General features: G+C 36.1%; 1 protein-coding gene across 2 annotated transcripts in view; it reads left to right on the top strand.

Annotated features, from left to right (window-relative positions):
* SYNE1 (spectrin repeat containing nuclear envelope protein 1) overlaps nt 1-16,585 on the top strand; it is a 278,124-nt gene that overhangs the window by 65,755 nt on the left and 195,784 nt on the right. The window contains exons 9-16 of one of the 2 annotated variants that reach the window (XM_084201522.1): nt 1,315-1,419; nt 2,172-2,309; nt 3,473-3,637; nt 6,687-6,799; nt 7,332-7,500; nt 11,014-11,110; nt 12,463-12,665; nt 16,287-16,451. In XM_084201522.1, coding sequence (XP_084057648.1) covers nt 1,315-1,419; nt 2,172-2,309; nt 3,473-3,637; nt 6,687-6,799; nt 7,332-7,500; nt 11,014-11,110; nt 12,463-12,665; nt 16,287-16,451 — 1,155 coding nt within the window. Of the gene's footprint in view, nt 1-1,311; nt 1,420-2,171; nt 2,310-3,472; nt 3,638-6,686; nt 6,800-7,331; nt 7,501-11,013; nt 11,111-12,462; nt 12,666-16,286; nt 16,452-16,585 lie in introns of both variants that reach the window. The other variant, XM_084201521.1, reaches the window with a different exon arrangement.

Here is a 16,585-nt window from a genome sequence, read left to right as displayed (position 1 = left end):
TGAGCAGAGGCTCAGTAAAAGAATTCGTAGAAATACATCAAAGATTTGTTTCTTATCTGAGGAACCTGTCCTTTCCTGGCTGAAAGGAAGCAATAGCTTTATCTTTTAAAAATTATTAAGGGGAAGTTATATTTTACATATTTTATGAAGTAGCTTTCAAAGAAAGAGACCATAAATTGGCTTCTTTCCACCGTCAAGTTCATTTTTTAAAAGATAGTATTTTGTTTCTTAAATGCAGGCAGTGACTACTCTTTTTTTATCCCGTGGTCCAGTTTTTCTTCTCTCATGTAATTCTTGAAGTGTGACACATTTTAGGTGATTAGCTTATAGGATGAGATGTAAGATACATTTGTTCTGTAATAGACAAATTTGTTGTTTGTCTGTTTCTGACAAATTTTACGGTGATAAAGCTTCTTTGGTTTCAAAAAGTAGCTTCTGGTAGCCAACACATCTGGTTCATTGTTTGGAAATCTGAGAGGGACACTTGTATCCTGCTTTACCAGCCTTCTTACACCGTGCACAGAGTACTTTCTATTTCCTGATAACTTTTGCTTATAACATGCCCACAGACCTGAGACTTCCTGTGAGCATTTTTCTGTCCACTGCCAGGTCACTGAATTCTGCAGAGAACTTTGCAGCCTTACAAAACTGCAGTGCCATGACTGACTGAAGTGGTAAACTGTAACACAAATATGCTCTACTTTAAAGCCATAACATGGCATAGAAGGAAAAGACATTTAAGATACTTGTTTTCTTTCTTTCTTTTCATTTTCCTTGTTAAAATATTATAAATATTTTGCTAACTTCTGGACTTGGCGCTTTATGTCAAGGATTACTCTGAAGTCAATCAGACTATAACTTTTCTTTTCAGCAATAGCAGACCAGCTAATAAAATGGTGGTAAAAGATTAAAATATCCTCTCCTGTCTCAGCTCAATTAACTTTTCAACTGAAAATTGACTTGGCTAACCTGTTAAAGTCTAAAATTATTTGCTAAGGTACCTTTAAAGAACTGTGTTAATTTCACATCAGATGAAAACTGCTGATAATATCTCTGACACTGCAATGTCTCTGTTTGTCATGATTTCACTCCTGTAAGACTCGTGTAGTTGGTGACTTCTCTCATACTCAGAGAATGCTTTTCAGTTAGACTTTAAGAAGGTAAATGAGAAGAGAATTAGGCACATTTGCTTTCATTGCAACTAATGACCTTGACATGCTATGGAGATGTTAATTTCTGGACTACATCTGACAGCTCTGCTAAAATGCTGCAATGGGTTTTTTTTAAATGTGTGATTGTACTGCATCATAGAAGGAAGACAGACTGGTGCTAAGAGACCTAAAAGTGTGGGCAGAACAATTTGAAAGAGACATAGCCCGAGCACAGGTGGCAGAAACAAGCTTACAAGAGAAGTATCAGGTAAGCAGCAGGGAAATTGTGTATGATAACAAATCTTTGTCGTCACTGTGTGTAACAGGTACTGCAGTATTTTGTGCAGTCTGTATATATGGGAGTCACTCTAGTGTTGTTTAAAGAAATAAGTGTGTCTGGTCTGTTATGGGCGGAGGAGTTATAATGCCAGCTCCAGCTTTGCTCCGTAGGACAGTGCACAGATGGTTTGCCTGACAGAGAGCTTTTCCCAGCAGTGTGAAGCAGGACTGTCCTAGTTAGAAGAGAGCATGTGTCTGTGCCATCCCTCCAGATCCTGCATGATTTAGCTCAGATAGGAGCTATGACTGAAGGCTGCATTAGCTGACAGGTGGAGAGGACAGGACTTAGAGTTTTATTTTCATTTGCTCTCTCAAAGGTTAATGTCTAAATCAAAAATACAAAACTTGGCCTAAATTTTCTCCTTAAGCTTGACTGTTCTTTCTCTAAATGCAGCCACTGTCCCAAGTAGCATTAAATTCAGTTGCAATTTTATCTGATCAATTATTATCTCATTTCATATATGGTTCATGCACCTGGTAGCTGAAGGGAAATACAAAAGTCTTACCTGTATATAAATAAAAATATACAAGTAAATACAGAAGTTAAGTGCTATTCCTCTTTGGGAAAGATTAGTACAGCTGTCAGTACAGAATTTCCATAGGTTATGGTACTCCATAAATGTTAAAGAATTTAACTCCTTCACTCTGTACTGCATTTGATTTGGTTTTCTCTTTGTGCAGTCATTTAAACATTTCAGAGTACAATATGAGGTAAAAAGGAAACAGTTTGAACTTGCAACCCAGTCGGTAAGGAAAGATGGTAAATTATCACTTGATCAAGCTGTGGTGAAGCAAGCTTGGGAGAGAGTTACTTCCAGGGTAAGTTGAAAGTCATTGTGCTAGATATTTTTTTATAAAATGAAGGGTGGAATTTGAAATCATTTAAACACCTGTTTGCTATTGATTTTATTGGGCATTTGGAACCTAAAAGTGGACCAAATTTCTGGTACTGCTGAATTATTTTGCATTTGTTTTGAGAATATTTACTGCACTATCATCTTTAATATTGCTCAAAGATAGAATATGAACTTTAAGAAAAGGGCTATACTTGGAGATTTCCCTAGACTTGAAAGAGTGGTAACAGTGCTCAGCCAAGTTCAAGACATTGTTGATAGAAAGAAAAGCATACACAATGCCACTTCCAAACCCAGTGTTCCTATGTAAGTTGCTATTTTTTTGAGAAATTCTAATATAGTGCTTTTTAGTATAACTAAAAGAATTTCTGTGTAATACTGGATATGTTACCAATAAATGAGGTTTTAATTCTATTTTTGACCTATTTTCAATAGTAATAAACTAATGTTAGTATTTATGATTGGAATTTTGCATAACTGAATGAAAATCCCAAGCAAATTATACCATTTGACCCAAATTAAAAGTTAAAGAACTGTATCACTAGTGTATATCCATACTGCATATATATTTTTTTTCTGTCATGTATTTAACAGAAGATCTGTTTAAAATGATTCTGGAGTTTTCACATAATTTTCATGATGTTTTCACTCCCATATCTGGCATTGCCAATAAGACACAGTGTTTTATTACTATATTCTCCCCTCCACAGTCTTTTGAGATTCATGTGAACCTTACATATAAAAAATATGTTCAAAACAGAGATATAAAGATTTTATGCAAGAGCATGAATTAAATAACATTTGCAGAAGAAGGTCTTGTATCCCTTTTCTCTGCATATTAACTGCTAAAATTCCAGATATTTTGCTTCTCAGTTGTTCCAGTTTATTCATGATCATTCTGTGACATTCAGAAAGGGAAATACATAAATCAACAAATTCCTGTAGAGATTTTGTTGCCTGTGAGAATGCTGTAATTTCCAAACTCATGTGGAATAATATACCTGTGCTTATGTCTCTATTAAACTCTGTTACCTGGGGGTTTGATTTTACAGTGTGAAGTACGGTTTTTGTAAATATTTGTATTATTTAGCAAGGGAGGAATTTCAGTCGTTTTCCTTTTACTCCTAGATGCTTGATTGGCACATTCACCTTGATAAATCCCTTCCTGCTCCTTTGGGTACCATTGGTGCTTGGCTCTACAGGGCAGAGGCTGCTCTGAGGGAAGAAGTAACTGTTCAGCAAGCTCATGAGGAAACAGCAAACACAATACACAGGAAGCTGGAACAACATAAGGTAGATGGAGATGCATTTGTTCTGAGTGTTACCCTCCGTTGTTTTCACAGCTATAAATGATCCATACTCTGCAAAAATAATTATTTCTACTTTCTGTGGGTTGTGTTGTCCTGGTGGTGGCTAAAGGTTGGTGTCTTGTCATGATGATTTGAACTGTGGTATCTGTGTATCTTGCAACCAATATTCAGATATTCAGAATTGCTTTCAAAGGTTTTTGCTTCTTCTACCTGAAGTAGGTCATGTATTACTATTTTAATTTTTCTATCATAAAACTCCATAGTGAGCTCATAATATTGGGTGCATTGTTCAACCAGAATGAACTAATTGGGTGAAACAGGAAAAAGGGAATAAATGCACTAACTGTGCTGATAGTCAGTGCAGGTGACATTCATGGAGGGGAGAAAATGAGAATGCAGTGAATTTTGATAGTGTAGTGATGACAGATAGCATGATAGCCATCTGTGATGGCAGATAGCATGCTGTGGTAAACAGAAAATTTTCCAGATGAATGTAAATAATTGTACCATCATTCTGTGCTGAGTCCAAGTTCTCATTTAAGACCAAAGCGGTGAGGTTTTTTCTGTGGATTTGCGGAATATATGTGAGAAAAATGTATTGGTGAAAAAACATGCTGGTGAGATGATAAAAGAAACTGAACCAATAAATGAAAGGGAAGAGATGTTGCAGAGAAAGGCAGTACTTGAGGCTGTATTGGTTTATATTGCTTTTTTTCCTCCTCGATCACTACTATATTAACACTTTTTTTGTAAATTTGTTATTTTTTGTGTTTAGGATATGGGTAAGGTTTTTTCATCAAAAAGCAATGTTATATCATGAAAAGATGAGAAGTTTCACGGTCACTCAATTTCTTTTTATTAGAACAATTGTAGCTCTTCTACCTTGAGTTGTAACTAATTAAATAAATAAAAAAAAAAAGTTAAAATCTTTAAGGAAGATATGGATTTTTTCAGGTTCTTGTCTCTTGTAATGCTAAATTTCATTAACTTTCTTGGTAGCATCAAATATTTCAGGATTCATAGGATTTGACATTTGTTTTAAAAAAAATTAACAAGTCAAACACTCTTTTGTTCTTAGAATGTGAACACTGTAGACCTCCTTTTGATACTTTCATAAGAAGTACAAAAGACTGTGCCCTAAACTGTTTTTTATTTGCATCAGAAATGCTGGGGTGAGGGATTTCCATGCCAACAAATAAACTTTGATTTAGGTTAATCTGTGCCAGGGGAGTTTTCCCATGGGAGTGGGATGGAAAAGACTTCAAGAGAAGCATATATAATTATATCTGTTCCTGGAGGTTTTGTTGCTCAGACTTGAATTGATGAATCCAAATGTGCTACTGGATAGTACCAGAAATGCATTCATGTATTTTTTCAGTCCTTGTTTCCTAGTTTCCTTCAGGTTGGTTGGTTTGTTTGGATTTGTTCAGATGACATCATTGCTTCCTTTTTATCTTTGTCTCATCTGACAGTGGGTTACCTTAGTGAAATTTATAGCTCATCATCTATTTGAATTTAGTACAAAATGTACAAGCTTATTTGGACAAACCTTGTACAATCAGGCAAGCACCTATGCTTATTTTAGCTGCCATTGCTACCAAAATCCAGGAATTAAGGGCAATGTCTGTGCTTGCTGAGGGTCATTTCCTGGAGCAGGATTTCATTTTATGAGCATGCTGTATATAGGTTTTCATGAGCTTCCTGTTGATGTTGGATGAAGCGACTGTAATTTGTTTTGACTCACCAGTTAAGGGTGCATGGTAGGGGCATCCCTTTGCTCCCTTTGCATCCCTTGTTTGGCAAAGTCTCAAACGCAGCTGAGATATTTGTTCCAAATCTTTCCTTTATGTAAGACTGTCAGTCACAGAAATTTTCACCATGGTAAAATCAGCACATCACCTGCATCTGAGAAAGCCTAGCTCATTTCTCCTCACAGCAAGGTGTTGGCTGAAGCAGAAAACAATGAAAACCCAGGCGGGTTGATGGGGATAGCGGGGCCATTTGGTGAGCTGAGCCAGAGAATTGCCACTGATTCCTCCTGTGCTAACACCAAGATTTGGCTGGGGAGAAGCCCTTCCTTGGCATGTAGGAATGAATACATATGTAGGATCTGTGCAGAAGCCTGCATTTTGTTCCCTGAGGTGAGAGAGGGGAACCTTTGCACGATCTTTGCTAGCAGGCTTCTGAGCACCTTGTGCTAGCAGCTGCCTGTCTGCAGCAAAAAACCCCCACCGTTCTGTGCTCTCTCAGCCGCTCTCCGGGGACTTGACGTGTTACTGCTAAGAGTATCTCTTCAAAGACTGCTGCCAGTCATTCATTTCAATATGTAATCTCCAGGAAGCCGTGTGAAGCGGTGTTGCTTAGTTACAGTTGAAGTGTGCTCTGCTGTAGGGGTTTCACTGCTACGGTTCAGATCGCAGGAATACAGGTCGGGTACCACATTCCGCAGTAGCTCGTGCGGTACTGAGACAGCCATCCTGAAGTCTTTTGATGGTGAGAGAGTGAAAAGTTTACTAAATATGGAATATGTACTTAGAGAAGGAGCTATAGATTTTCTTCCTATATATAGTAGAGCAGATCAGTTGCTTAAAATTTCAGTCTATACTTAGGAAAGGTTAGTATCTGTTATAGAGATTTAAAGAGTAAATTTAGGAGGGTTATGCTTTTGAAATGTTGGCATATTGGCAGAGCGAATTTCAGAGATATTTAATGCAGCTAAGGGTTCTTGTTTTGTTAAACCTTTTGCCGTGTATCCTGTTTTAAAATCTGTCATAATTGTTCAACATGGCTATAACAGAGCTTCACATAAGGGAGTTCCTGTGTAAATGTTTAAGTTGGTGCAAATGCTTATGTGGTGTGCCTTACCTTGCATGGAAATGTGAGAGCACGATCAAATAGTTAACTACATTGAGTCATCCGAGCCGGCTTAAAATTGTGCTTATTAGTTAGATAGCCTACTGTGAGCCTTTTCTCTCCCTCTGCTCCCTCCCCCCACTCTCTCAATATCTCTCTCTTTCTTAAAATCCAATCAGGATCTGCTGAAAAACATAGATGGTCACAAAAAGGCATTCCATGAGATCCACAGGACCAGGTCTGTTAATGGTGTGCCTGTTCCACATGACCAGTTAGAGGATATGGCAGACAGGTAAGGCTTTCAATCTGAAATGAAAACCTTCTGTGCATGAAGGGGAGCCTGTTTGCTTTTTTATCTGTTCATGTAGAGATCACTGTCTAGTTTCATTTCCCAGTGGCAAACTGAGATGGATGGAAAAACCTCCTAAAATAGACATAAAAATATAGTGAAAAACCTGATGCCTTTTAGATTGATGAGAATCAAAATAAATAATAGATTTTGGATGGGAATGCTTTTTTTTTTACTGATCCTGTTATTACTTGTTTCTGGAAGAAATGTTATATAACAGCCAGGATGCATGTGGAAAAAAAGGAAAAATGACTTTGCAAAACTTAGTAACAGAAGTGAACTGATGTTTTCTATGATTTAAACAAATGTAATTAGTTTATTGTTCAAGAGCAGTCATTAGAATATCATCACATATAATTCAATGTTTGTAGACTCTAAATGAGGTGAAAGATTAGAAAAATATCCAAACTGCTTTCTGTCTCTTCTGCAAAAATGAATATTGCTGTATTATATTATACTGTGATTCATTTTATAGGTTTAATTTTGTTGTCTCTTCATCTGAGCTCCATCTGTTGAAGATGGAGTTTCTGGAACTGAAGTACCGTCTGCTGTCACTCTTAGTCTTTGCAGAATCGAAGTTAAAATCGTGGATTATCAAATATGGAAGGCGAGAGTCCGTGGAACTGCTTCTTCAAAATTATGTTGTAAGTTTTGGTTGTCCTCTTTTTTATAACCATTTTTGAAATTTTCATATTTAAGTTTGCTAGAATTGTATAAAAAAACAGAAACAGATATCAGATTTTTCAGTGATCAACTTTAGGACTGCATTCCTATGAAATATAGCTTCAGAGGTGAATCTGTCTTCCCCCTTTAGTCAAAAGGCTAAAAGTAAAAATTATTCTCTTTGCATCATTTTTTGAAAAAGAGAAATATTATTCCAGCTGCTGTCCAGTGATTAATTTAGCAAGCATGCCTGGAGGTTCCAAATCCTAGGTGTTTGCTTCCTTTTTATAGCAATTCCAAAGAAGTTAATTTTATCTTCTTTTACACCTGGATAGAAGCACTTTATAGTTACTTTACCCAGTTAAAGAGTTAAAGACAGAGGAGGCTTTTGGCATGCATTCACACACAGAATTTTTTAGAGTCTTCCAAAAGACTAATAAAAAAGAATATTATTTTACCTCCATATATTTCTTTAATATAATAAAATTATCAGGGATTAATTTTCTTCTTTTAAAGAATGATTTTTCTTTTCCTACTCAGCATTAGTTATTGAACCCTTTTTTTATTTATTTCTATTTTGGAAAGAGTTTTCTCCAGCTCTGCATCAGCCATTTACAATGTTAAGGAACAGAAACTCTTGACTTACAAGCGTTCATTGATAAATTCTTCTTCAGTGCTACGCTGCTGCTTTTTAAATTCACACGTGCAGTGCCAAGTGTAGGTAGAATGATAGTACTGACTGCTGCACTTCTGCATTAGGGCATGAAGGATTCTTTCAAAAGCAGGGTTGGTCTAAATATATTTTTCCATTCTACCTAATCCATAGGGCATGCAAAAATTAAGTCTGAAAAGAGCTAATACAGTTACAGAACCATTCAGAGCCAGGTCAATGAGCAGAGAAAATCATTGATGCCCCCGCTTCTTTGAACAGAAAATGTCAAACTCAGTGAAATTTGGGTGAAATTCTCACTCTTCAAAGTGTTTAAACTGTAGCAGTTAGGGACACACAAAAATTCAGGAGCCAGTTTACCTTCTTTTATAAACAAGCTTTACAAACTTCAGATAATTACTTGAATTAACTTAGTTTGCTGGAGTGATGTGCAATACCTAGGATTGTAGTCCATTTTTTACTCTCTAAGACTGTAAAAAGAACTAATAAAAGGTGACAAGGGAAATAATAAAAAATTGGATAGCTTGAATTTTCATGGTTCTTTTAGTAACTTTCTTATTTTTTTCCTTTAAAAGGAACAGGAAGTTATTAACTTGTATATTAATTTGCAGGTGCCTTAATTGCTCTTGTAATTTGGACCACTGATGCTGAGGTGGTCTTTAGGGAAGGAAGATGCTTCCTTGCATTATTTTTGAAACTGTATAACATCACAATGAGGAAATCAGGACAAGAAGATAAATAAATCTCATTTTCATTCTTGAAATGGCCTTGACTTCTGCTCCTTCAAGATGTGATGGAAAGAGAATTTATTTGCTTTGGTGTACCTGGGACCAGTTTTCTAGGGCTGAGGGACAAGTGTTACTCTTCCAGTATATTAGGAGTCTTGCATAGGAAAGCTGTAGTCAGTACCTTATAGTCAGAGTGATTATATTAGCAGGAGATAAAAATGTAAGTCTGTTTGTCTGCCAAAACAGACTGGGGAATGTCAGCATTCTAGGAACATATGTAATTAGGATCTGGATAGAACATATGCCTGGGAAATATTTATGTACTGTAGCTTAAAAATAAAAGGGGTGATTTTTACTTCATCTTAATATCTTTTCACCCGTCTGTCATACACCAGAAGTAAAGGTCAGCACATTTCACCATCAACCTGGATAATAAACTGTACCAAAATCCACTGTGTGGGAGGTACTAGGTACAGTTATCCATGGATTTTACCCCATGGAACTATGTTGTACCGCTGCTGTGTCAGCACTTTTTTAGCATCATATGCTACACTGATTTGAGAAAGCTGCTTATTTTCTTCAAGGAGTCTTGTCAGATGGTAGACAATATTAATCAGTAAAATATCTTTATTTAATTTTTGAAAATATTTCAGATAGCTCTTGATATCTGTTTTTTTTTTTTTTCTTTTTCTCTCTCATGTGAAGTCTTGGAGGTTTTGGTTCAGGTTAACATGTCTGCATGGGTTTGGCAAAGGTGAAATTATGAGTCCGTCACACAATCCATGATAAAGCCTGTAGGTTTTCATACATGGCAGATTGTGTTTTAACAGGAGAACAGAGAAAAATTGTGATTGTTCTTGACTTCTAGTTTCCTCAGTTTTAAACACAGTTCTAAATTATCTACTAGATAGCTGTTGTAACCTGACATAGCAACTGTCAAAGGTTTTAAATAGAAGGATTTTAGATCTATACTGGCAGAATTATTTTTAAGTGCTTTTTTCATGTTATATAATATGGGTTTATGAACACACAAGATCTGAGTCTCCTACTCAAAATAACATTGAACATGGACTTCATTTGAAACCTGGTTAAATCAAAATCACACTTGCCTGATTTTGTCTATTCTGGCATTCCAAAGCTTGTATAAACATATATGGGGTATGCATTCCTTAATTTTGTAATCTGTACCTGAGGAGGGATGAGATGTAACAGAAATTACAGAACCATTCCAAACTCTACCTTTCTCTTCCTGTTTTAACACTGGTAAAGCAAGATATAATGTGGTTGCATAATGTAGAGCTATAGTTCTGTATTGCACTTAAAGGAAATAACATTTCTGAAAGTCATGTAAAAAAAGGTCAGTTGCATTTGCTGTAAGGGATAAGGAGGCATAAATGTCAGAGGCATAAATTTTTTACCAAAATATTTCCGGATGATTTATTCATCACACTATAACACATCACAGAGTTAAACCATCACTCACAAAGGAACAGCACTGTGTCACACTTTGGAAAAGCAGCATCTCTTTGTGCAGTATTTCCATGATCTTACTTCTTGGCAGTTGCAAAGGAGGTAAGGAAAAATTGAAGAATAAAGCAAAAGTTTTTCATCTATTAAGATGTAACCTGTCATACTGCAAAGGCTTAGTACAGGAGCAATTGGATTTGATTTTTGTGGTGACATATATGGAGGAAAATTTCTGTTTTATTAAAATTATTCCACTTCATTTTGAGTGTAAGACAATTTTCATTAGACAGCTTGTTAGTTACTCAGTTTCTGTAAGTTCTTAATATCATATTCTAGGGATTTCCAGCAAGACAGCAGATAAAAAGACTTCAAATACCCTTTCCATATGGAAAGTAAATAAATTTGTATTTGAAATTATATACTCTGCTGTACCATTAATTGAAAAGGTGACATTTATATGCTGTTTTATAATTATGGTATTAAAAATATTTTTATAACGATGAAAATATGAATGGAGGAATAATGAAGTTAAATGTCATCATCAGTGTCCTGATGTAATTTTATATAAATTATTGCTAATCCTAATACCTATCTTTATTTTATCTGTTACAATGTTTTTTTCTTTTCAGTCTGTTATTGAAAATAGTAAGTTCTTTGAGCAGTATGAAGTTACCTACCAGATCTTGAAACGAGCAGCTGAAATGTATGCCAAAGCAAATGGCTCAGGTAAAGGTCTATATTTCTTTTGTCACTAGCATGTAGGCACCTGGTCCAGAGCAGCCTGCTGCTTCTGAATCTCCAGAGGAGGGGCATGTCATATTCAGACCTCCTCCTGGGAAAAGCCCATTGTCCATGCTAACTCTCGGATTATTTCAGTGTTGTTAATTTGGGATAAAAAATTGTGACAGAAACCAAATTAGGAGTATGGAAAATCATGTTCTAGTGCCTGGAAATCCTCCCTGGCTTTGCTTAATTTAAAAGAAAAAGACAACTGGGAGTTGGTCCCAGTATCGTAGTTGCCAAATCGTCCTTTGGTTTATTGGAGTTTCTTCATTAAGTTTGAAAACCTGCAAGAGGAACTCAAATGGTAGTTGCAGCATGGACATACCTGAGAAAAAATGTATAGCTGATTCAACAGCTGCCTCCTGTCATTCCTGAATGCTGCTGAGTTCAGTGAGAATTCGAGGGCAATATTTGACCTAGATAATTTCAGACATGAGATCACTTTAATCTGTAGCACAGTAATGTCTTTGGAGGATTGTTGCAGCTGCTGCTAAGGGGTGGGAGAAAATTGATACTTTTGTTTGTTGTGAAATTTAAATTGATAGTGACACCCAAATTTTACAAAGGTAAATATTTTTTTAAGCTTTTCTTAAAAAGAACAAAAGTCAGAGACTTGTTCAATGCTATTAATAAAATCCAGTAGCAAATTCTTTTCTAAAGAACAAATACTAACATACATGAATTCAGCAATAGCAGTTCAAATTGGCTAAAAACTCTTTAAAACAAATATATTCTGCATATTTTGTCAAGTCCCAGCATTTTCTTGCCCTTTTTTTCTTCTCTCTGTTTATTTTCCACTGGAATGAGGACACATTTTTTCCTTTCTTGCCATGTGGAAAATGCTAAAAGTTAAATGGCAAAAATTAGCAGCAGTTTGGTTTCAAAGTCAATGGCAGGAAGATCAGATTTTCATTCCATACTTTTCAACGTAGACATAATATGTGTTCTTATATTATGCAACTCCTGTTTTCTGCTATTTTTAAGTCAAGCCTGTCTCTTGATTTCTTTTATTGCAGATTTGAAATGGACACCACACACAATATGCAGTGTTACTGTTTTAATTTAGCACTCATTTTATGTACTTTCCTAAGTCTTTAATTCACACATTTAATTTCTCAGTCATGATCTTGTGCTAAAATTGGGCTATGCACTGAACATTCGTATATAAAAGCCTACTGAAATAGAAGTTACATTAAAATAACATTCCCTGATGACAGTGAATAAGCATGATATAAAGTTAATCTTTACAGAAATGGTAATGAAACAAAATAATCAATGTCTTTCCTGTATCTCAGTGGAAGAAGTTGAGAATGTGATGAAATTCATGAGTGACACCACAGCTCAGTGGAGGAACCTCTCAGTAGAGGTGAGAAGTGTAAGAAGCATGCTGGAAGAAGTAATTGCTAATTGGGACAGATACAGCAGCACTGTGGCAGGTCTACAAGCTTGGCTTGAAGATGCTGAAAAAATGCTGAATCAGCCTGAACATTCCAAAAAGGTATGCACTGGTAGCATATTCATAAGGCTCTTCTGTAAATTGTGAAACACTGATTTTTCTTTTAGCATTTGCTTAGGTTTTGCTCAGACTTTGACATCCTGTCTTCATTCAACACAGGGAGTTTCAGTGTTTGCTTGTAGAGCATCTAGAGACAAATATGTGTATACACAAATACATATATATGTATATGGAGAAAGCCTCATCTGTGGTACCATGGCTAGAGGCATCTTTGACATGAATATAGGGCAGCAGTATTGCTCAGATATAGCAATGTTGCATGATTCACTCAAAGGCAAGTACAGCTCTTAGCACCAAAGTGAGTAACCATGGACTAACTATAAAGACATTTCCACTGACTTTTCTAGATGACAACTTTCAGTAATCATACCCTTCAAATAGCAGTGTTATTAATATGTGTTGTTATATTTGATGGCTGATTAATTAACCCATTTCCCTGGTATTCCAGAAATCTTTTAGGCAATTGATTTTGGGGACCTGTAGTTATAAAGATAGTTCTTCTGGTTTGGTTTTTTTTTTTTTTTTTCTGTTGTAATGTTAGATTACTGAGACACTGAGATTTAAGTTAGTAAACCTTCAGTAATAACCTGGATTGACTTGAATAGTTCTGTGTTTGATAGGTGCTGAATTTGCACCTGATCTCAATGTAGCAGCTCTATAGCCCTTCCCAGTAAAGTAGGGTTCTCATGGGCTGTGGGATGGCAAACTGGCATCAGGTCAGGAATGAGCAGTTCGTGTTATGTGAAGAAACAGTATATGTTTTTTTAAAATTTGTTAGTTCAAACTGATGGAAAATAATGGAATATGCTTTTAAAATAAAATAAAACAGTGAAAAAATGGTCTGGCATAATATAGATTCAAAAACTTATTACTGGGCAGGAAGAATGACTTCTGCTGATCAGGGTGATCTAATACTGGTGTATGTTTTATGTAAGTAACTGGACAATGATTAAAATAAAATATTCTTTAATCCACGTATATGAATAAAATCAACATGTTTACTTTTCTGTTTAGGTGCATAACTTTATCTTCAAAGATTTTCAAAGCAGAAATTTCAACATACCCATACCGTGTATACTTGCTTTTGGTTTCTAACATAAATCCAACAAGTAATTATTTTTATTCTGATATATGATTTCAAAAATGTTAAAAAGTCTTGTTGAAAACCTTAGACATGAAGTTTTATTCTTCCCAAAATGCTATTTTTTTTTCTTAAAATTACATTGGCTCAAACCTGTTAAAGGTTACTGAGTGGTAGAATCTGTCTGGAGACTGAGATACATATTTTAAAAGTTAGTTCTACTTTTAATGTTGAATTTAGCTCTCCACAGCAATAATGTTCACTTAGATAGTTCCAAGGATAGTTCTGCTTTAGCAGTTTTAATATTTGATTATTAAAACCAAAACCTATTCTTACAGTGGTTTGTAAAATTAATAGTCTTACAGCCATGAAGAAAAACATCTGGAATACCAGGTGAAAGATGATAATTGTTGTTTGAAATATGGCATCAAACATTTATTTTTAACATTTCAAAATATTTTTTCTGTAAAGCCACAAAGATATTAGTAATATGATACAAAGTTGCCCATTTCCATACCTTACCTGTATTACTTAAAGCCTCTATATTCTCTTAGGCAAAGACCACAGTAGCTCTTCATCATGCTGTCATGATTTCTTCTTCTTTCCATTATCCCTGCATCATTTCCAGACCAGAATTTTTGATTTGGAAAAGAAAGAGAGAGGCCTGTTGGCTTTGTCATTGGCTTCAGTTTTCAGAAACCTTATTGTGAATATATAATACTGAAGATGTTGCAAAAAAAAAATAGCAGTGTGCTTGGATTTTTCAAACTGTTCTTTCTACAGCTTCTTTGTTTACTTCCAGTACCTCTTAAGCACTTTCCATAATTTCATGGTAAGTGCATCCTCCCACACTTTTCTCACACAGCTGTATCCAAAGGATTTTAGAGAGCTTCTAGATCTCATCTAGTGACTTCATTAAAAAGAGGTGCATTGTTTTAATTGAGAATGAGATGTGCTTCCCAAACTTGTTTAAAATTAACACATCTTAGGTTGGCTTCTGAAATGGAGAGCTTCCCCAGCCAGGTCTGCAGAAGGTAATGGTTTGTGGGAATAAGTGTGTAGAAACAAGGATGTGAGTAGTTTACTCCACGTGGTTTTTTCTTCTTGCCCTCTAATGAGCCTGACCATTGGAAAGCTGACCCATGCCAAATTTAGTAGACTTTATTTCTTTTGGATGTGCTCATAAAGGTTAGCCTTTGTCCAAAGCAAGGGGGTTGCTCCACTGCAAGCGGAAAAAGGTCCAAACTGCATATGCAGTTTACTGAGCTGATTAAATTTATTCACTGATACATCAGTACAGAGCACCTGAATCCTATTGATCTCAGCTTTAAGGAACTGAAACACTGTGGGTTGTTCAATTCTCTCTTCAATATATTTGACCAGTGTACAACCACGTGACTTTTTCTTTACAGTTGCATCTGAACTTCTTTTATATGTAGATGGGTTCTGACAAATACAGTTTCAGAACTGTAGCTCTGAAACTTGGGATGGCTGACAGTGTGGTTGGATAGGAATTTTTCTCATGTACCATTGAGCAAAGGACTGTATTGGACTGTCACATGGAAGGTGAATGGTTTTGGAATTATAGGGTAGATTGATAGGCATAAACAAAATGGATCACTGTCCCCTCCTAAATCCTGAGGATCAGGTAGCTTGAATCCTTCTGATTACTCCTTCTCCCCTGAAGGAAGGCACCCTCATGATCCAGTCTGTTTGGAACAGACTTGTGCTATTCATTGAATTGTGCATTGTTTGGGAGAAGGGTAGCAGGGACAAGCCAAAACCATGTTGGAGAAGATGTGGACAATCATGAGGCAGTGCTGGAGTCCTTTTCACTGATATAGCTGGAGTCCTAGAGCCCAGGGACACCTGCCTAAGGAGCAATTGCCCATTGTCTGGAAGAGAGAAAAGGAACGGAGGGAATTGGTTTTTGTCTTCTCTACCAGTTGATGTGCGTGTACTTGCCTACAAGATGCATACAGTCTATTAGGTTTAGTGAGGGGGACAAAATCACTGACAGCCATCTCTTTCTCCTCTGTGCTCACCTGCTCTGAGATAGCAGGAAGCAGGGATAAAAAATCAATCTTTGAAGGTCTTGTGAGAGGCCAGACCTTGGAAAGCTGCCTGTGGTTCACAGCAGGGGAAGGACCTCTCCACAGCCTGTATATGGCTGTGTAACTATCAGCCCACACTGTTTAAGGACAACACAGAAAATGCTTGAGCCCTAGCAGCATTTTCAATTATGGCATTTGCTCTTAAGGAGGCATTTCATTAGTTTAATTGAAGCCACTCACTGGAGTAAAATGAGCTGTAAGTAAACTGGCAGTAATTTTTTATTCCACAGGTTATATTCACAGACATTAAAATTCTGTTGTGGCATATTTGATGTGAAGAGCATCAGAGGATGATTGTTCAATGAATTTTTATCAAGTCATGAGCGGGTGATTAAATTTTAGTTTTATGATTTCAGATAAAGACTAATTGAAAAGGTTTTGGAATGGTGTTTTTATTTTCTTCCTCAGGATTTCTTCCGGCACTTACCTCATTGGATCCAACAGCACACAGCCATGAATGATGCTGGTAATTTTCTAATTGAAACATGTGATGAGACCATTTCCAGAGATCTTAAACAGCAGCTTCTGTTGCTAAATGGAAGATGGAGAGAATTGTTTATGCAAGTTAAGCAGGTAAGTGATTTTGCCCTTGCTACTTTTAAATATTTACTTTGTCATTTCCAGGCAAGCAAGACAGATTGCCCTGTTAGCAGGACTATAGAACAACTTTCTAAAGTGCCTAACTGTTCATCAGTATTTAAATTAGA

This window comes from Fringilla coelebs, assembly GCF_963513975.1.
Source record: "Fringilla coelebs genome assembly, chromosome: 3".
NCBI classification, from domain to species: Eukaryota; Metazoa; Chordata; class Aves; order Passeriformes; family Fringillidae; genus Fringilla; species Fringilla coelebs.
This window is presented reverse-complemented; position numbering and strand designations above follow the sequence as displayed.